This window comes from Monodelphis domestica, chromosome 6, assembly GCF_027887165.1.
Source record: "Monodelphis domestica isolate mMonDom1 chromosome 6, mMonDom1.pri, whole genome shotgun sequence".
Classification (NCBI taxonomy): domain Eukaryota; kingdom Metazoa; phylum Chordata; class Mammalia; order Didelphimorphia; family Didelphidae; genus Monodelphis; species Monodelphis domestica.
The window spans coordinates 184,122,371-184,143,811 of record NC_077232.1 but is presented as its reverse complement, the minus strand read 5'-3'; the positions used below and the strand labels follow the sequence as shown (position 1 = coordinate 184,143,811).

At 35.2% G+C, this 21,441-nt stretch overlaps 1 protein-coding gene across 3 annotated transcripts in view; it reads left to right on the top strand.

Annotated features, from left to right (window-relative positions):
- Positions 1–21,441, top strand: part of IQCM (IQ motif containing M) — a 524,263-nt gene that overhangs the window by 180,806 nt on the left and 322,016 nt on the right. For all 3 annotated transcript variants that reach the window (XM_056802759.1, XM_007496247.2, XM_056802758.1), the window contains one exon: positions 13,585–13,706. In XM_056802759.1, coding sequence (XP_056658737.1) covers positions 13,585–13,706 — 122 coding nt within the window. The remainder of the gene's footprint in view (positions 1–13,584; positions 13,707–21,441) is intronic.

Here is a 21,441-nt window from a genome sequence, read left to right as displayed (position 1 = left end):
AAGTAGGAAATTGCTAATGAGAAGTCAAATGACCCAAAGTTTGATGAGGCCTGGATCATTATAGGAATAATAAAAATTGATCTGAATAAGAAAAAATAAAGATGTAGTTTATTTTGTCAATCCTATTAATTTTAATTAAGAGCCTGGAATATTATAAGCAATGAAAAAAGTATTTGCTGATTGGTTAATTGATGGTCTCTATCACATTATAAATTTTAAGCCCAGTATTGATCAGATTCTTTCCTCTTAGACATTGTCTACTACTTAGATAAGTTGCTATTGGTTAGAGGAAATATAATCTTACTAGTTGGAGTTTCCACAGCCATGGTTAACTGAGTCACCATGGCTTTGCATTCTTATTATACCTTAAAAATTATAATGGGAACTTTTTATTTAAAACTACTAATTATACATATTAAAGAACACTATGCTTAAAATAAGCTTTAAAGAAATAGAAGAATTTAGTGAAATTTAAATATCTTTCTCACTAATCTTTAATCTTAGATTTTATTGCAGACTTGAGCAGAACTAAGTCATCCTGAATCTTTCTAGATTTATCAGGAACTAGGCTGAGGTTCCAAAGTCACCTGTCAGTTTTGTGTTAAAAGATTTTATAGCAGTCTGCTGCTTAGCTTTTAATCTATCTCTTAGCAGGAAAGTAATTGGCTATTAGCGGGAACAGTATTACTAACCCTCCTAATTTTCCTTATTCAATTCAACAAACAGCTATTAAACTCCATTCCTTGGTCAAGGCAGTGGTATTAAATAAGGGTTGGGGTGAAAGGAGCACAGTTCTCACTTAGGGTACAGGAGGTACACAGATATGGAAATGCTCCATAGTTTGAGAAGGGAGAAAAGATTCACATCTGAGAAGCTTAAAGAGGGCTTTGAGGTGGATCCTGGCATCTGAGCTGAGATTTGAGGGGAAAATTGATTCCAAGAGACAAAGACTTGAGGAGAGTCCATCCTAATCATAGGGTGCACCTTGTGCCAATTACTGAAAGGCAAAAAAGAAATGACAGGCTTGGGGAAATAGAAGTAGTCTTGTTTGACTGGACAGAGGGTATATGAAGGAGTCAAAGGGAAGAGAACAAATAAGTCCTCACCATATGCTAGATTGTGGTGGGAAAGAGGTGAGAAAAATGGCTACAGTATAGGAAACATGATGAGGAAATATCTGGAAAGAGCGTAGGGTATATGGAATTATGGAAAAAAGCAAGAGATAGAGACTGTAGCCATGAAAACAACAGTGTGATCATTCTTTTGGTTGGCTGTGGTAGAGGGAAGCTTCATATCAAAGGGTTGAGAAGAATAGTATATTGAGAGGTTGGTGTATTCTAGCTGATATAATCTCATGTATTGAGTCTCTAAAGAATAAAAACAAGGATATAGGTAGAAAAGAAGGCTGTGAGCTATTTGTCAAACTCTTTAGAAAAGAGAGGGAGACCTCAGACACTTCTTAGCTGTGTGACCCTAGGCAAGCAATGTAACCCCCAATTCCTAGCCCTTTCCACTCTTTTTTCTTAGAACTGATATTTATTATCAGTTCTAAGACAGAAGATAACGGGCTTTTTAATTAAAAAAAAAGGAAGAATGACCTGGAACTCAATGATTATTTAGCCAGTAATCTGGACTGAATAATTTAAATAGATTCTCCAAGGAGGTGAGGTTGCAGAGTGATGGGCATCAGAGGGATGATATGGGGCTATGCTAGGAAAGAAGTAGGTTGATTTCTTCTCCTTGGCCAATGTGTCAGAGTACATAAGAGAAGGAACAGCTTGCAGTGGCTAGAGTGGCTAGAGGAGGTATTTGCTGCAGGAAAATGGAATATTCAAAGGGTGAATGAAGAGCTCTCTGATGAATGGGACTTTGTTGACAATACATCAGGATTTTCATGTAATAATATGGAAGTGGAAGGCAGAGATGGGTATGGATTATGGAAGGTTAGGGAACACAGGTATATAGAGAAGAGTGTTGCAGAGGTTAAAAGGATTGTCAGCTTAGAAGGTGGAATCTCAGTCACAAGGTTAAGAGAATTTGGAGTCAGGAATTTGTCAATTGTAGTTTGGAGGAAAAATTATGCAACTGGGGGTCCTGCCCTCTAGAGTCCACTGATGACCAAATGTAGTGTCGGAGTGTGGCTAGTGACAACTACTTCCATGACTTTTTACTCCAAAAACTAAGTGGAGGTGGCAGTGAGTTAGAATCAGTGTGCTACAGTAAAATGTTGCTGGAGAGCATGAGGACCTGGGCTTGAATTCTGCCTTTGCCACTTAGGATCTTGGTCATTTATAGCCTGGGCAAATAACAACCAAGGTAGGCTTCAGTTTCCTCAATTGTAAAACAAGAAGACTGGACTGGATAATCTTTAAAGTGAGACTTAATTATGGTTTGAGGGACCTACTCAGAAGTTATTTACCCACTCAGACCATATAATCCTGGTTAAATCACTTAAATTCTCAGGTTCAGTTTCCTCATCTGCAAAATGGAAATCATAATAGCACTTTACCCTACAAAGTTCTTGTGAGTGTAAAATGAGTTTTGGAAAAAAGCTTTGCAAATCTTAAAGCTGATTTTAAACTCTAACTGCTACTACTATTATCTTCTACAATCTTTTTTTTTTGATGATGATGGTCTGATATTTATTTAGAACTTTAAGCTTTACAGCACCCTTTGCATTTGTTACTTCATTTCCACCTCTTAATCAACCTATGTGGTAGGTGCTAGAAATGTTATACTTTAGTGAGGAGATTAATATGCTGAATTTATACTCACCTAAGAAAAATTTTGACTGAGCAATGTAAAGGATACCATAATTGTAAAGAGAGGAATAGGTTACAGAAATAGGTTGCTATTATGGTTAAAGGACTGAAAAGTGTCAAGAAGAGAGACACTTGAATTGTCTTCCTCCCTTAATCCCTCCCCCCTTCCAAAACTGGAAAGCAATTCAATCTGGGTTATACATGTATTATCATGCAAAATCTATTTCTGTATCATTTCTTTTTGTAAGTGAATAATCTTTTTTTTTCTTGTTTGATTAACTTAATGTAGAGCCCAGGTAAGTTTCACTTATACATAAATGAGGAAACTGAGTCCTGGAAAAAGAAGGACATAGTGGCACTCAAGGCTAGGGTTTAGGTCTTTTGACTCTCATTCAGTATTCTGTATAGTATGCTATTAGGTTAGACCACCCAACAAAAATCTTCCCTGGGCCAGGAAAAAGATGGATAGTTAGATGTTGGTTATGATGTTTTTCTCAATGATGGTGTTGATGATGTTGATGATGATGATGATTGGATTTGGAGTTGGAAGTTTTCCTTCCACTTGAACCCTTCTGACCCTTCCCACTGTAATGATTAAAATTTTCTTGGAGACTATCTCCAACCTCTTTCACCCTTCCATTGTATTAGTCTTCTCTCTCCCTCTCCCATACGCTTCTTTATGAACTACAAAATCACCACATTTTATTTCTTTTCCCATTTCTCTTAGTATGATCCTCTTTTTTACCCCTAGTTTATATATATATATATATATATATATATATATATATATATATATATATATGCCATTTCATCCTATAATCCTATACAGTTTGTCACTATTCCCTCTTAGGCATACTTCTAGCTACCCTGATGATAATAACAATTTTTAAGAGCTCCCAATATTACCTTTTCTCATAGGAATATAAATCATTTGACCTTATTGGGTCCCTTGAAAGTTTTTTTTTTCCCTTTCTTAATTACCTTTTGGTGATTCTCTTGAGTTCTGTGTTTAAGCATCATGTTTTCTGTTTAAGTCAGGTCTTTTCTTTATGAATGCTTAGAAGTTTTCTATTTTATTAAATGATCATACTTTCCCCTGCAAGAATATAGTCAATTTTGCTGGGTAGTTGATTCTTGGTTGTAGGCCCAGTTCCCTTGCTTTCCAGAATATCATATTTCATGTCTTCTGGTCCTTCAGTGTGGATACAGCCAGATCCTGTGTTATTCTAACTGTGGTTCCATGATATCTGAATGGTTTCTTCTTAGCAGTTTGTAATATCTTTTCCTTGGTCTGGTACTTCTTGAATTTGGCTATAAAATTCCTGGGCTTTGTCCACTGGGGATTAAATGCAGGAGGTGATCTGTGGATTATTTCAATCTCCACTTTTCCCTCTTGTTCAAGAATGCCGGGGCTTTTTCCTTGGATCATTTCCTGTAGAATGTCCAGGCTTTTTTTTTTTTTGTTATGATTTTCTGGTAGTCTAATAATTCTTAAGTTGTCTTTTTCTGGATCTATTTTCTATTTCTGTAGTTTTATCAATGAGGTGTTTCATGTTTTCCTCATTTTTTTTCATTCATTTGATTTTGTTGTTGCTGCCTGGTGAAGTCATTTGCTTCTAGTTGTTGGATTCTAATTTTTAAAGACTAAATTTCATCCCTGGATTTTTGGTCATTCTTCTCCTTCTGGTCTGTTTTTCTTTGTAGGCCATCTTTCACTTTCTTTGCCTTGTTTTTAACCTGTCAATTCTGGTCAATTCTGGCTTTCAAGACACTATTTTCTTGTTTTAGTTCATGTGTCTCTGTTTCCAGAAGACTTATTTTTCTTTATAAGTTATTTCCCCAATTGTCTTTAGCCTCTCTGAATTATTTTTTTGAATTGTTTTGAGTTATTCCAAAGCCCAAGTCCAATCCACTGTAGTTTCTGCATTTTTGCTTGCCATTCCTTGGTCTTCCTCTGTTCCATTTGTTCTTTGTTCATTACCAGGATAGAAGTTGTCAATTGTAATTTCTTTTTTATTTTTCTGTTGTTTATTCATATGTTTTCCTTTTTTTGCCCCCTGTCATTGACTGTAATCTTGCTCCTCTGATTATTTGTTGGATCTGTGGGTTTGGGCTATTCTATCCTGAAGAGGCTTCTTCTCTGCTCTGCTGATTGTCTAGATTAGGCTGATGGCGTAGTATTAATGATCCCTGAGGAGAGATCTTCCCCAGCTGGCAGAAGAAGCTGAAGTTGTAAGTAAAGGTGTGGAAACTGAAGGGAGCTGGGCTTTCTGCCTTGTTACCACAATATTCTGTCCTGGTTGTAGCTTTTGCCTTGGGATCCAAGTCAGCAGGATTCTTACAGTGGCTTTCAGTGCAGTCCATGGGGGAAGGGTGTTAGAAACTGAGCTTCCCTGCCCTCTGAAGGCTTCTTATCTGCCCTATTGATAGACTAGATTAAGCCAATGCTGATCTGATCTATGGAGCTGGATGTGCTCTGAGGCCAAAACTTTGAGAAGCAGGGGCCCAAGATGGAGAGTGGTGGCTGCAACTAGGCTGCTCTCCCCTCTGCACCTCTCCCCCAGCTGCCTCCCTGCTGGCTGTGGTTAGAGCCCTGAGCCTGGCATAGCTGTGGCAGCAAGGAACTCCCACTGAGCTGGAGCCCTTCCCTGAGATTCCAGCAACTGCAGAAGATTCAGCACAGTAGGTAGGGGAGGGGTCCTGGGACCTTCCTTCTTCCTTTTCCTTAAACCTGAGAATTTAGCCTTCTCTGTGTACCTTTTATGTTAAGGAGGGTCCCCAACTCTGTCCTGTTGTTAGATTTGGTTTTCTGTCCTCTTGAAGCACTTTGTTTTTGATTGGTGTGGTAGGGTTTTCACAGAGGTCTGAACTTTTGCTGCTTCTTGACTCTGCCCCAAACTTCTACAATCTTAATTTGAACTAAGATAACAGAAGAAATTCAATAGCCCAGATCAAGCCTCTAGCATGTAATTATTCAAACAATTAAGATCCTATTTGTCAACTTAAATTCACTCTCTTTTTAATTATGTAGGTAATTAAACCAAGAATTGTTAATGCTGTTTCCTAACTATTAATTGTTTGTAACAACCTAAAGATTAAAACTGGATGTTCAATTAACACAAAGGCATTAAACCATTATAAGGAGCTTAAGTAAGGATAACAGACCAAGCTGGGAATTAAATAGTCTCTAGGGACATGAAGGCTACTGAACCCAGAAGCAACTTTGACTCTATCATATTCTATAGGAAGGACTTATTACTAGGTAAAATGCTGACATCCTTCCTACCTTAATATGGTGGCAGATGGGGGCAGAACTTCTTAGGTGCTCAGGGTTCCTTGATTGATAGCAATAGAACTTTAGGATAGAAAAAGCTTGCGACTTGACTGGGGTCCTGGGTACTTTACCTCATTCACTGGGTAATGGTGGAAGGAGAGAAGTGAAAATTACTTGACATTTCAGACACAGGATTGTGGCAAGCATAAATTCTTTATGTTTTTAAGTATTTTTAACTCAGTAAGCATGAGGGGCTGTTTTGGTTATCATTGTTTATGAAGTGTAATTGGCAATATGTTATTAATTTCACTGATCAATGTGTATTACCTGTGTATTTGTCACATTTGTTAATTTAGTCAATGAATATTTATTCTGTGCTATTTGAAAGGCATTAATCTAGGTGCTGTGAGGACCAGAAAGATGAATAAAGCCCAATTTCTGTCATTAAAGAGCTTACAATTTAAGTGAGAATACACATAAATAAGTGTAGCATTGAGGAATTAATCAATGAACAAGCATTTTCTTAGCACCTACTATGCACCAAGAACTATGTTAAGTACTGGGAATACAAACACAAACATGAAGAAATCCTTACCTTAAAAGGGCTTATATTCTAATACAAGGTGTCCCCAAATATTAGAGTACTTTTAAGCTACTTATTAAAGCCTAGTGGTTTATATGACACATAAATGCTTTGTAAAGCATATGCAAGGTGACGTTGGAGGGTAGAGCACTGCATCTGGGAAGTCCAAAAAAGATCCTTCACAAAAGGAAACCAGGATTTTTAAGATGCTGAGGTGAGAAAGAGAGCACCCTAAAAAACAGAGAATAACCCAGGCAATGTCCCAGAGATGGGAAATAGTGTTCTGTATGAGGAACAACAAGTGGAACAGTACGGGTGGACCATAAATTGCAGGAAAAACACCTACCTATGGTAAAAGGAATTTGTAATCTGAGTTCTAGTCCCTATCTTCACCTCAGTATCTACTATAGTATCATATATAAAGGTACTTAATAAATGCTTGTTGGATAAGATTAGATGGAATTTCTGATATCTTCGTAAGAATTTTATATTGTGTCATTCTGAATTTGTACTTAAAATCTTTATTTTTGCCTGCTGTCTTTCTGAGAGATCCACTGAGTTTATTAACATGATTCTCGTTCTTTTGTCTGTAAGTGTATTTATTCTTGGAGAGCAGACTCGGCAAATGGCAGAGTTCAGAGAGAGTCTCCTGCTCTGTGCTTTTTTGTCTCTGAAGATTTGGAGCTCTGTGAAGGATTTGGGAAGATTTAGTCTGATGCATTATTTAGTCTTCTTCAAAGCAGCTACCAGCTTCTAACTCTTTACTGACACTGTGAAATTAAACCCAAATTTGCTGTATGTCACCTTGTGTGTCTGTCATCAGAGGGTGGTCATTAACATACATCATTTTATGTGGGACTGCTTCAAGGATGTTGGTGAAACTTTACTGCTAACTCAAGTGGAAAAGGTATGGCTATATTTCCTAGGGAGAGTCCTCTATGCCAGGAATACTAAGGAGTGCTTCTTCCTTTCACACAGATATTTTGTGATTTCATGAGATCAAGTTTTTAGAAGTTGTGAAGATTATTTAGGTGAAAGAATGCTCAGGTGAATGTTCTAATCATTGCTGAGAGTTCATTTCAATGTCATGGTAAATTTAATACAAAACAACAGTATGTTAGAAATCATGTTCTCTTGTTGTTTTGTGTGTATGTTATATCTTATGTGGTTCTAGTTTAGTCTCAACTACCAACCAGGAAAGAAAGGAATGAAATGCACATTTATTAGGTGTCTACTATGTGCTACCTCTACTGGGTCTATTTCCCAAAGAGATCAAAGATAGGAGAAAAGGACCTACTTGTACAAAAATATTTATAGTATCTCTTTTTGTGGGGGCAAAGAACTGGAAATTGAAGAGATATCCATTAACTGGGGAATAGCCAAACAAGTTGTGGTATTTAATTGTAATGGAATATTGTTTCATAAGAAATGACAATCACAGAAAAACCTGAAAAAATATATATGCAGTGATGCAAAGTGAAGTGAGCAGAACCAGGAGAATGTTGTACACAGTAATAACAATAATGCAGGAAAATCTGCTGTGAATAATTTAACTAGGATCAACAATGCAGATATCCAGGACATCTTCAAAGTATTCATTCATATTCAAAAAGGTTATCTAGAAGGAATTGATGGAGTTTGAATGCTGCTTGAAGAATACCATTCTTCACTTTATCTCCTTCATGAATTTTTCTCTAGTGTTAGTGATATGTCTTCTTTTGCGTGGCAAAAATGGACATATTTATTGTATGATAGCATGTCTACAACCTATATTCTATTTCCTGCCATCTTAGGAAGGAGGGAGGGAGAGAACATGGATTGCAAATTTTCAGAAATCAATAAAATTGTATATACATGTAATCTGGAAAAGAAAAGAAAAAGAGAATCTTTAAAATGACACAAATGGGAACTTTTGTGATTTCTTACTACCTGTGGGGCTTTCAATTTGTTACAGTATAATTTCACCTCTTTTGACAGTTGACTCATCTACAAACTCTATAGGGGTTAGTCTATTAACTGTAGCAGCCATCACTTTGGCATTTGCCAAGTTATTTACATTTATTATCTCATTTGATACTCAGAAAGTCACTGTGAGATGGCTGCTCCTTTTATCCCCATTATAGAGATGAGGAAGCTGAACCTGAGAAAAATTAGGTGATTTACCCAGGGTCACTCAGATACTCACTAGTTGAAAAAGGATTTGAACTCATTTGTTCCTAATTCTAAGTCCAAGGTTCAATTTACTCACTCTACCATGTAGCTGCTTCTGTAACTTTTAAAGTCCAGGACATTTAAAATCCTCTTCTAAAGTCTGAGTGGCATAAAAAAAAAAGAAAGGGATAGTGCTAAGGCAAATTAGTAAAAAAAAATCTAAGTGTTACTTATCCAGAAACAATAGAATCATAGATTGGAAGTGGCATTGAAGGAGCTAATATCATATGAAGTCAAGGTCCAAGGGGGCTGGGGATATGTATGCTAGGCAAAGAAATATAGGTCAATGTGGTTGTGGCAAATCACTTGGAAAGAGATGACACTCCTTCTACATTTTTGAGTGAAGATGGTGCCTTTTTTGGTTCTTTGGTATAAGGCTTTAAAGGGCTCCTCAGAATAAGCATTAGAGTACCCACGAACCACAGTAAATGGTACCATTGAATGGAATTTGTATGTGGCTATGGACTCCAGGGAAGTATTGGGCATTTTAATCAGGAAAAAGGACATTCTGTTGATGGAGATTTCCTAGGTTATCAGAGAGATACTCAGAACTGGAGCTGTTGATCTGCTCTATCTTAAGGCATCCTGTGTCACATGGTTGTATATAGTATCTGGAGGGGGGCAAATGCCTGCAAAATAACTAAGATTATGTGTATTTGGCAGCTTTCTTTCTATCACTGACTACTCTTACTACTCTCTCCAGCTCTTTAGCATTTCTCTTAAGGGTGAAGCCCAAGGGCATAGTTCACGTGTGTTACTAGGTGATTCAATCAATCATTCTTAATGTGGTATTTTATAAGGCAAGGGGAATAGCCAAGGTCAGACGGATTTAAACCTTATCAAAGAAATATCACCAATGACTAAGAAAAAGATCTTGTCCATGTTAATCTCCCCAGACAGAGGGTGAAATGGTCAAGGGATTAGTACCTCTTTAAAGATACACAGTAGGATTTTAGGATAACTTTGCTGGGTTCATTGAATTATACTCAATATACATAAAAGCAGTTAAAATTTTTAAAATTAACCACATGCAATGGATGCAAAAATTCTTATAAGGTATAAAATGTCCCCCTTATGAATTTGTAATCTTCCCCAAAGGTCAATTTCTCTCATATTATTTGAAAATTGAAATTCAGGCCAAAATGTTATCAGATAAATTATCATTAGATGAATTGGTTGTAGGTAAGTTTTCCTATTTCTAGAGCAAAGACAGTGTTTAATTTCATCCAAATAAATGAAGCTTTAGGTATAGAATTTTTAATCATCAATTTAGCATGGTGGAGGAGACCCCCTTTTTTTCAGTTAGGAATTTAAAGCTATAAAGAACTGCATAGGTCACCTCACTACAGTAGAATGCTAGAAAAGGTTTAATAATTATTTCTCTGAGGGAAAAAATGTAAAGCACAAAACATTTTTAAGGTCAACCTGCTTTATTAAGTTTTCTTTATCATTTTCTTAATTCTAGACAGTCAACAAAACAATAAATCAGACATTTTTTGTTAGCATTTTTTGGCTTCTGGAATATGAATGCTCACACTGGAAATTTAATAATCATTTGCTGGGGCTCCAGTATATTCTTACCTGGCTCTTTAGTAAATGGGGAAATTAAAGTCATGAATACTTAAATCATTTATCCTAGTGCACCCAGGTAATATAAATGGCAGAGGTACATTTGAACTTGGGTCCTCTGAATCTATTTACAGGCAAGTTTTTCTCAAAGTGGAGAGAATTCAGATAAAAAATTTCAGAAGACCTAGGTGTAAGAAACAACTCTACCAATGAGTAGCTACTTGGCATAGTCTATGAAGTTCCAGACCTGGTATCAGGAAAACCTGAATTCAAATTCAGACCCAGACCTGGGCAGGTCATTAAACATCTGTTTGCTTCAATTTTCTCAATTGTAAAATGGAGGATAATAATAATATTTACCTCCCAGAGTTTTTGTGGAAATCAAAGTAAATACTTTGGCACATAGTAAGTACAATATAAATATCATTATTATTATTAATATTATCATTATTATTTCCTTGAGAAAAAGCCACAGACTTTATCAGTTTCAATTGTTATTCTTTACTACTCATATTATTAGAGATATTGTAAGGATAAAATGAAGTGAATGAATGTTAATAGATTTTTATAAGTATACATTTTTAAGTACTATTATTAATAAGCAATAAATTATTTCTGATCAATAATAGCTTGCTCTGCTTAAAACTGTTCTTGTCTTCATTGTTCTGTTGCCATTGGTTACTGATTACTCAGAGACTACTATAGAGCAAAGCAGTATAAACATCACATATATGCTAGCTATAATTGTTACTATCATTGTCATTGTCATTCTGATGAGTTCACAGACCATAAGTACTTTTAGAATAAACCTTTTGCCACTTGCTCCTCTGGAATCATCACTAAAAAGGCTAACCATTTGGCAGTTCATTGGGCAAATGGATCATTAAGATGAAGAGAATTATTACTGATAATAATAAATAATAATAACTAACATTTTTATAGTACTTTAAGGTTTTCAACGTACTTTTTCTTATCTCATTTGATCAATTAGATTTGTCACATTGTGTGTATCTAAATTATAATTTTTATAGTTTTTCAATGAGTCTCTTCATGTATAACTATCTTGAGGACTTTTTATGTATCTGACCCTAGACAGTTGTACATATGACAATTGAATGAAGTGAGTAGTCAAAATGGTTGATGTTTATTTCCCTTGTGATTATACTTTCTTATTTATAGAGAGATTGGGAAATGGGTAAACTAGCACTGTCCGAAATCCCTAGGTTATGACTTGTATTGGTTCTTCAACTTGCAGGCTATTTCAGTCCTGGGATTCTCCTAAGTAGTTTTATGCTGGAGATCTATTTCTAATTAGAATCTAGTATATCATTTCAATGAATAATTTATATAGAAAACAAAACATGCATTTTCTTCTTTATTCATGCATTTGTTAATTACCATGGACCCTTTTGGTAAGCTAATGCAGGTTGTGGATCCTCTTCTTATAATGAAAATTTTAAATACTTGAAAGAAAATGTTAAATTTCAGGTAGACGTTCAAGATCTATTAAAAATATTTTTCCCTATCCAAGTTCATTGACTCCACATTAAGAACCCCTTTCCCCATGACTAAAGAGGTTACTAGCTCCTATATTCTAAAGGATAGGACTGGTGGGGTGCAGTGGCTCTCTCAGAGAACAAGAGATTAAGGACAGCAAGTTAACACAACAACTGATAGAGTGCCAGGCCTGGAATCTGGACTACCTGGGTTCAAATCTGTCCTCAGATACTTCCTAATTATGTGACCCTGAGTGAATCAATTTATGTCCAATTACCTCACCCATACCATCCTTCTGCCTTAGAACTGATAGTTGATATTGATTCTAAGACAGAGGGTAAGAGTTTTTTTTTTTTTTTTGAAAGAGAGATTGACAGGTCCCAATAAGCATCTTTTGGTGTTGGGGCTTTCTGATCCCTGACTCTTCCTGTGAACATGGTTAAGTTAGTGAGGCAGCACCATTTCATGGCTAAAATCAGAAAGGTGCATTCAAAAATGGGGAAAAAAATGAGGAGTCAGTAATCTATCACTGTGAGTAAAATGAAAAATTCTTGACATCCTGAGTTGAGTAACAGAGTTATAATCATGTGAGAATGAGAGTTGTTCAGTCAAATATAGGATTATCTTGTTGGAAGATTTATGGAGTAACTCTGAAGCTTCTTTTACTTCATTCAATTTCTGGTTTTGAATTCACTTTAGAAGTATCATATGATAATTGTCATTAGAGAGAAGGCTTATTTGGGACAATGGAGAATTTACAGCTGCACATAGTTTTTATTTGTTTTTGTTAGCCTCTTCACCAAATTCTGTTAAACACATGGAGGTAATTCACTTTAATGAATAAGTCTGGAATTTGTGCTATCAGAATGTGTCTGGATTTTCCTTCAAGCCCCTTCCCTACAGGACAAAACTTTTTAACTTTTCCCTTTTTAGAAATGCTCTTCACAGGCCCAAGTTTCCAATCCAATCCAACACTTATTGGAAGCTATGGGGTAAAGCATTGTGCTAGATTCTCTGAGCAAAATTAATAAAACGAGTATAACAAAACCAATAGCCCCTGCTGTCAAAGATTTTACAATACAAGAGTTTATGGGAAACCTATTTATGAACTGAAAGCCCTTATTTTACTGGCATAAATTGGCATTTCCCTAGCACTTTAAGGTTTGCAAAACACTTTACTTAGGTCATTTGATCCTCACATACAACAACCCTTTGGGGTAGGTGTTATTATTATCCCCATTTTATAGAAGAGGAAAATGAGTTACAGAAACTGGGCTAAATGACTTGCCCAGCCAATATCTTGAGGCAGAATTCAAATTCAGAGCTTTTTGGATTCCAAGTCAGGTCATTTTTCTGCTTCACTTAGGAACATATTCTTCTTGGTAGGAAAACCAATTCTTCCCTTTCCCCCACCCTAACTCTTTCGTTCCTGAGCAGAGAGAAGAAGAGGTGGAATTAAATGCATCAATGAGTCTTTTGAGTATGTAATGAAAACACAAGAAGGCACTTAATGGAATCCTGATATTCTATCTGGTCACTTTTCCATTTTTCTTAGACAAGATGGGTTTTAATGCATAACTGTGATCCCTTAAAGATGAATTAGTCTTCTCCTTGTGTCATTAAGCACCATGATTAGTAGGTAGTTTGCCTGCATCAATATTGTTTTTAACTTGCATTGATTATCCTAGTAAGAAGAAAGTTCTATGACTGGAGAGGAACTGTAGCAGAAATCTACCGTACATATCCTGTTTTTAGAGGAAGTTGGTATAGGAAAAATTGGCGTGCACTGTATCAAGAATATTTGAGCCAGGTAAGTATCAATGAATTAGTATATGTCACTGTAGGGAAGCAGTTTGGTGTAATGTGGATAGAGAGATGGCCTTGGATTTAGGAAGACTTGTTTTAAAAGTCCCCGTCTGATATATACTGACCATGAGACCCTGAATAAGTCACAGTCATTCCATGCTTCAATCTGGTCTCTCAGCCAGACCATAAATTACAGAGCAGAAGGTAGGTGGGATTTCCTCACTGGGAGTTCTCCATTTATGATGCAGTGAGGGACTGGGCTTGGCATCAGGAGGATCTTAGTTCATATCCAGCCTCAAATATTTCCTCAACAAATTACTATGGATAGTTCATTTTACCTTTGTTTCAGAAAAAAAATAGTATCTACCTTATAGAACTATTATATCAAATGTAATATTTATAAATCATGTGGCACAATGCTCAGTATGCAATTGCTGCTCAATAAATGATTATTCCATTCTATAGTGCAAGCAAAAGAGGTCACAATATAGATTTGGTGTTTTCTCATCTGTATACAGGTTGTTGGCCTCCAACTGAGTATTAGATTTTTGAGGGCAGAGATTATCTTACTTTTTTATCATTGCATTCTAGGTACCTTCTGAGACCATATTTTTAGAGGCTTTTTAATTTTTAATTTATTTATTTTTCAAATTTTAAAAATAATTAAAAAAATTGTTTATTTTTAAATTTTTTCCATGATTCCATGATTTATGTTCTCTCCCTCCCCATTCCCAGAGTTGACAAGCAATTATACTGGGTTATATATGTATTAACTTTCTGATATAATTAATAAAGATGGTTATACTGATCTGTGTGTATATATATGTATTATATATATTTATATTTAAATACATTTATATGTTTAAATACATGTATACTCATATGTATTTACATATACCTAAATGCATAGGCATATATACCTATAACCACATACATATATGTGTGCATATTTATCTAGATCTACATCTATCTACATGTCTATATGATATTATATATGTGTATATATGTATATCTACATACATACATACATATATATATATATATATATCCCAAAACAAAATGGTCCTTTTCACAAGAGTCTATGGAATAAAGCAAAGTGATCATAGATTAGAGAGGAGAAAGCTGACACTCAATGGGAGAAAAAAGTCAATTAAGTGCTACTGCATAAAAAAACTCAATTTAGGGTTTTCCCTTTTTTATGAGACAGAAATATATAGTATATATGACATTTAAATACTTATAATATATTTATATAATACATAATTATAGAATGTTCTATACAATATATTTCATGTATAAATACATACACAGATCTATATTAGATCTATAAAATGTATATCATTCATTACTTTTCAAACATCTTTCATAGTTTTCTCACTGTACTTATTAAACCAGAGGTTCACCGATAATGAGAGAGCCATAGCAATCCACCAGGGAGAAAATTATTATCTTGGTTATAGAAATGATATGGTTAAGTATAAATACTTTTTCTAATAGAATTTATGTCTAATTACATCCCAAAATCCATGTTTATGTGTATACACAAAACACACAAACACATCAATTAATTAATGAACATTTATTAAGTATCTGGTACTCTGCATGACCCCAGTGATAGAATGAATAAAATGTCTTCAAGGAGTTTATATTTTTTCTATATGAACAAGAAACATGTATACAATTAGGACATACAAAATATATTCTCTACAATGGTGGGTTCTCATTGACTTTCTTGATGTTCATAGCCTTTCCCTTCTCGTTTCTTTGCTTTTGTACAGGTTGTGCCCTGTCCCCTGAATGCTTGTCTCATACCTCAAGCCTGTTAGAATTTTTAGTTCTCTCTAAGGATCAGTCCAAATGCCATCTTCTACATGTGGCCTTTCCTAAATTCCTCTTATATTAGTGCTACCCTCCTCATCCCCATTACTTCAGTTTAAACTTGTGTGACATAAAAAAACTGCCACTGAGATTAAGGGACATTGGGGCATCATGTGCATTCTTTCCCTCTCTCTGAGGGATCCATTTGCTCTGGATCTATGTCCTGGGAACCCTAGACTCTAATTATATAGGTTTGTCTACCCTTTTCCCACATTCTCCACTTCCTGAAACCCAATCCCAGTACCCCAGGGTAAGTCATTTAAAGTTTAGGTTTCAGTTCAAGCATAAGTCTCTAGAAAGGGGGAATAGAAAATACATTGTAAATCAAGAATGGGGCAGGTATTTATTTTCTACATCCAAATTAATTAGACATAATACACATTGAAAGAATAACTTAAAACAGGATGCAATGACTTAATTTAATAACTACTTTTATGCTCTTTGGGGCATTTGATATTTGAACTTCCTCAGAACAGAATGCATTTTGTGGGACTGCTGATTAGGCATTTTACATTTCTCTCCTATTCAGACTTCACTATACAAACTACTGACAATGGATCAGGACTTCTTGTCTTCCTCTTATCAATGGTCTTCTTTGATGCAGAATTTCCTTTTCCTGCCAGCCAATTTTGTGGACTTCCAGAACTAATAAACTCCTAAAGTCCTTCAAAGAGTGGACATGTGCACACTGAGGTTAAGGCTCAGTTACCTATTCAGAAAAGGAATCACATGTCATCTGTAGATGTAAGTTTTCTACTAATGTATTGTCACATGAGAATGGCTACCATGATGCTGGGGTTGGGAAAGGGCCAACTCATACAGCACCTCTCACTGGAATTTTCAGAGTTACAAAATGCTACTTAGAGGCTTGATGCAAGGAAAGCCAATCCAAAGCTCTGTCTCATTTTAAGTGAGCCAGCATCAAAAAGTTGGAACACTGAGATTCCATGTCCTAAGATGCACAAGAAGTTCTTTGGGCTGACCTCTATCCACCAATTTAATCTCAGGAAACTAAACTGACATTAGACCCAATGGACCCTATTGATTTAAATCTGTGCTCTGGGATGCTACTAGATACCAGGGAATGGATCAGCTTATGGCCCAAAATGACTACAAGATCGCAGGAAACTGGCAAACAGCCTTATGGGGTCATATCAGGAGCTATGGCTGACTCAATCAATAGCTGACATTAGAAATCACACCTTTCTATTTTAGTTCTTTTCCACTCCTTTTGGCCTTGACACTGTTCTTGGCACTGGTCCTATCCAGATTTGGTTCTTAACATACATCCTGAATAATGACCTGAAGACTCATCACAGCTAGGTTGACATAGTTGAAAATCTGCCTTTGCTTTTATATGGAGTCAGCAATAAATAAAAAAAGATCAATAAAGAAGGAAAAGCATCTTACCATCCTATCCCATAGCAATCATAAAAAGCATCACTTACCTTTTTATATCTGGATGAAAAAAATCTTGCATAATAAAGAGTTCTATGGGCAAATACAAAACAGCACTGTACTAGAGTACCAGACAAGTAACCTTTTATGTCAGAGGATGCATTTCAAGGGAGAAAAATAAAAACATATCTAAGAAGAGACCCACCAAATGGTGCCATTCTGGTTTTTGAAGATACTTACAAATCTATTTTCAAAAAAGTCATTCATTTGTCTTCCTTGGAAGTGCTTAACAGGAATGGAAAAGAAGTGATGAGCATCTTAGACTTTTATCCATAGAAATTTTATTTTAGTTGCAGGAATACACTGGAATTGAGAAGTTATTTTTAAAAAAAATCATATAAACTCTCTTTTGTACTCTAAAAACTTTCTTGTAATTTCTGATTATGTGACTCTAAGAAGCATCCATGGAAATGTACTTTTACTTAATTTGGAAACTTGAGATTGTTTGATTTCTCTTTTGCTCCGAGGCTCTTAACTATTAGCTAGCTGGAATGCAATTATAGCTATTTTAAATATTAGTCAATGACACTCTCTGACCATGGTCAGTGAGGTAGCTTTACTTTAGTAATTTATTTATTCACATTTTCCTCCTTGACTAACATTTTTGTCCTCTCTCTAATTCCCATTTCCTATCTGCTTTTGAGGTATTATAGTATAGTACAAAGTATACTGGACTAGGAGTCAGAAGGTGTGGGTCCAGTTTATACCTCAATTACTGATGAGTGGGTCACTTGATCTAACTATGCTTCAGTTGCCTTATCTCTAATATGATGGAGTAGGATTAGGTGATTTTTAAGGCCCTTAGAACTTTCTCGTTTAATGATTTTGTGCTTCAGTACTGCCAGGACTTTGTTTCTTTCTTTTGTTTGTTTGTTTTTTAAATCATACTTATTAGTCTCTTGTTTTCTTATCACCTACATGTCCCAATTTGCCACTCCAACATGTTCTCCCTGATAATACCACCTTATAACAGTGTTTCTTTTTAACCCTTACCTTCCATCTTGGAATCAATAATGTGTATTGGTTCCAAGGCAGAAGAGTGATAAGGGCTAGGCAATGGGTGTCAAGTGACTTGCCTAGGGTCACACAGCCGGGGAGTGTCTAAGGTCAGATTTGAACCTAGGACCTCCCATCTCTAGCCCTGGCTCTCAATTCACTGAGCTACCCAGCTGCCCCCTAACAGTGATTCTTAATGTGTGAGTCCTGAACTCCTGGGAATTAACAAGACCTTTTCAGAGAGTCTAGGAGGTTAAAACATTTCCCATAATAATACTAAGATATTATTTTCCTATTAAAATATTCCTCCCTTTTCCAACTACATATCTGTGGGAAACCAGATTTCCTTCATATACTTCAACAAAGCAACATATCACAACAGATTGAATACAGAAGCAGATATGAGAATCCAGCTGTCTTCTATTAAGCCAGAAATTAGAGATATTTGCAAAAACATGAAAAATAATGCCACTCTCACTGAATTTCTTTGCTTTGGAAAATATAGTTATTTTTCTTTAAAATTTTCATTTATAATAGCATGTAATACATTTATTATTTTTTAATGAATGTTTTAAAGACTTTATCAGCTTTAATTTCTAATCCAGTAAATAACAGTATGTGTGTCTGTCTATTTATATAGCTAATAAATAATATCCCTTTAGGGTCCTTGATAATTTTTAAGGGTATAAAGGATTCCTGAAACCAAAATATCCCACAAACAAAAATAAACAAACAAAAAAGGAAACCAAAACCAAAAAAATAAAAAGTAAAAAGAGTTAGAAAACCAGCTCAACAAAAATAACTTATTTTAAAAAATGTGACATTATATGTTGCATTCTATACCTATAATCTCATCCTTCTACAGAGAAACAGAAGTGACTTCTCATACTCCTCCTTTGGGACCAAGCTTTGTCATTATGCTTTCTTAAAAGTCAGTTTGGATTGTTTTGTTGCTTTACATTCTACTTCATTGCTTTATTAATTTTGAATCTTTCTTCCTTGGGTCTGCTTACTTCATTGTGTATCAGCATATAGTGTCTTTCAAAACCTCTCTATATCCTTCATATACAAAATTTCTTACAATATCTGCCTATATTTTAACCTTAAAACTAATTTTGAAATAAAGATTTATTCTCCTGTGGAATATAAAAATGTTTCATGGCTTTTGGTAATTTACTTTGTAACTTTAGTCCATTTAAAATTTAAAATTGTTATATTACCAATCAATCAAAAATATTAAATGCTATTAGATGCTAGGAAGAGTGCTATACTAGAATCACTGCTCATACACTTCACTATGGTCCCTAACTATGTTTTTTGTTAGAAGTCATGATTGTGGTGGTAGTGTCATTTCATAATTGCCTATAGATATTCTTTATCATCCCTTGCCATATTCTAGGCTGAGATAATGGGCAAAATCTGGATGAAAAATTGAACAAGGGAAGACTTTTAAATTTGGTCAATATGTTAAGCACTTATGATTTTGCTATCTGGGAACTCTTTCGGCTGATGAAGATCACAACCCTTCTCTACCTGGTAATTGTTGAGAGTTGCCTGAGGAAGGACCAAAGTGACTTGACAAGGGGTTGCTGCTATAATAAAGTTGGGCAGTCCATTTCATGTGGCACTGAATTTTAGAGGATGAAAAATACTGAATACATGCATTCCTTCTCAATACAGGAGTCAGTTTAGTAATTAATCTTTTCTCTTACCTAACTCAATTTTTCTTATATTATTTTCTCATAAATTATAAAACTATTTTTATAGCACTTTGTGTTGCTTGCACTACATAAGAAAATAGCTAATTATGTCTTGGCTCATGGTTTCATGACTAAGTGTAAGAGGTGAGATTTGAACCCCAGTTTTCTTAGGTCTAAATCTAGTCTTCAGTCATACATACACTATGTTATCACTTTATTTTTAATAAAAATAATAGTTGAATGCAATGTTATTCCAAAATGTTGCATTAATGATTAGATAAAATATCCATCAACTTTAGAATTCCATGTCCAGGGAATCTAGGTAAAATTGTATTCTGGGGAAAGGGAAGATTAGCCAAATTTCTTAAGAAGTGATGAATGAGAACAAAAACTGTAAGAAGGCAGCCAGAAAGACAAACATCTGTTCCTGAACATGTCTCACTCGACTTCCTTTTAATGTTCTTTAGAACAAATTGACAAATGGGAAGGTGCAACACTGATTAGCTTGTTTTCATAAAACAAAGTGTCTCAGATGCAAATGTTGAATATGAATTAAAACTTCAATTGTAATAACAAGGAAACAGAGAAAGTGCCTGTAGCCAGACTTACTGCTACACACAAGGGATGTGGTGGTGGTTGTAACTAGGTTGACTTAGTAGGGATTAGGTGGATTCATTAAATTTGAAACCACGCTGTATAAAAATCTAATGCAAGAATGAGTGATTACAGAGCTTTGTATAGTAATTATGAATGGCAAAACAAAATTAAATTGTTAATAAATGATGATGATGTTTGGGACAATGGGTAGATCTTAAAGTATCATGAGTAGGTTCATTTCTTAAGTGTTCATTTCTGAATTTCTTTTTTTTTGCCTAAATACTGTAATGTTGACAAGACTGAGGGTGTGTGACCGTGACAAATATTGTATTTCCTTGTATGAAGAGGCAGCATACATGTAATGGTCAGAGCCCTGGATTTGGAATCAAGGTACCCAAGTTTAAACATTGCCTCAATCACTTTTATTTGTAGGACCATGAGCTGTGGGATTACTTCATTGCTAAGATTCTTAGTTTCCTCTTCTACAAAATAGTTTGTATTCCCTGCCTCATAAAACTTATTGATAGAACTTTGTAAACCTTAAAGTATCTCTTCAACATGAACTATTTACTACCACTACTGCTACTGCTACAGTACTATGTTACTAATTCTATAGTACCACTTAACTACTATGTCTACAACTGCTTCTATGACTTTGACTACAACTATTGTTTCTACTATGACAATAATGACTACAACTATGACTGCTACTAAGACGACAATGACTACAACTATGACAACTCCTCCCCTTCCTCTTATACTACTTCTACTAATTAGTACTACTACGATGACTACTATTCTAGTATTATGGCTAATACCACTTCAACTACAACTACTATTCCTAATACTATGACATGACAATGATGACAACTGATGACGAAGATGACTAGGACAACTACGACTCCTACATTACTACAAACCCAGTTTTTCTATCGAGAGGAAAAAAAATTATTGAAAAAGCATTGAAAACTCTATCATGGCATTCATGAGTAACTTGAGAGCCAAAAAAACATTTTTTTTGCCTTTGTATCCCCAGTGCTTAGCACTATGTCTGGCTAATAATAATTATAATGGTAACTAGCATTTATGGAGCACATTAAGGTTTACAAA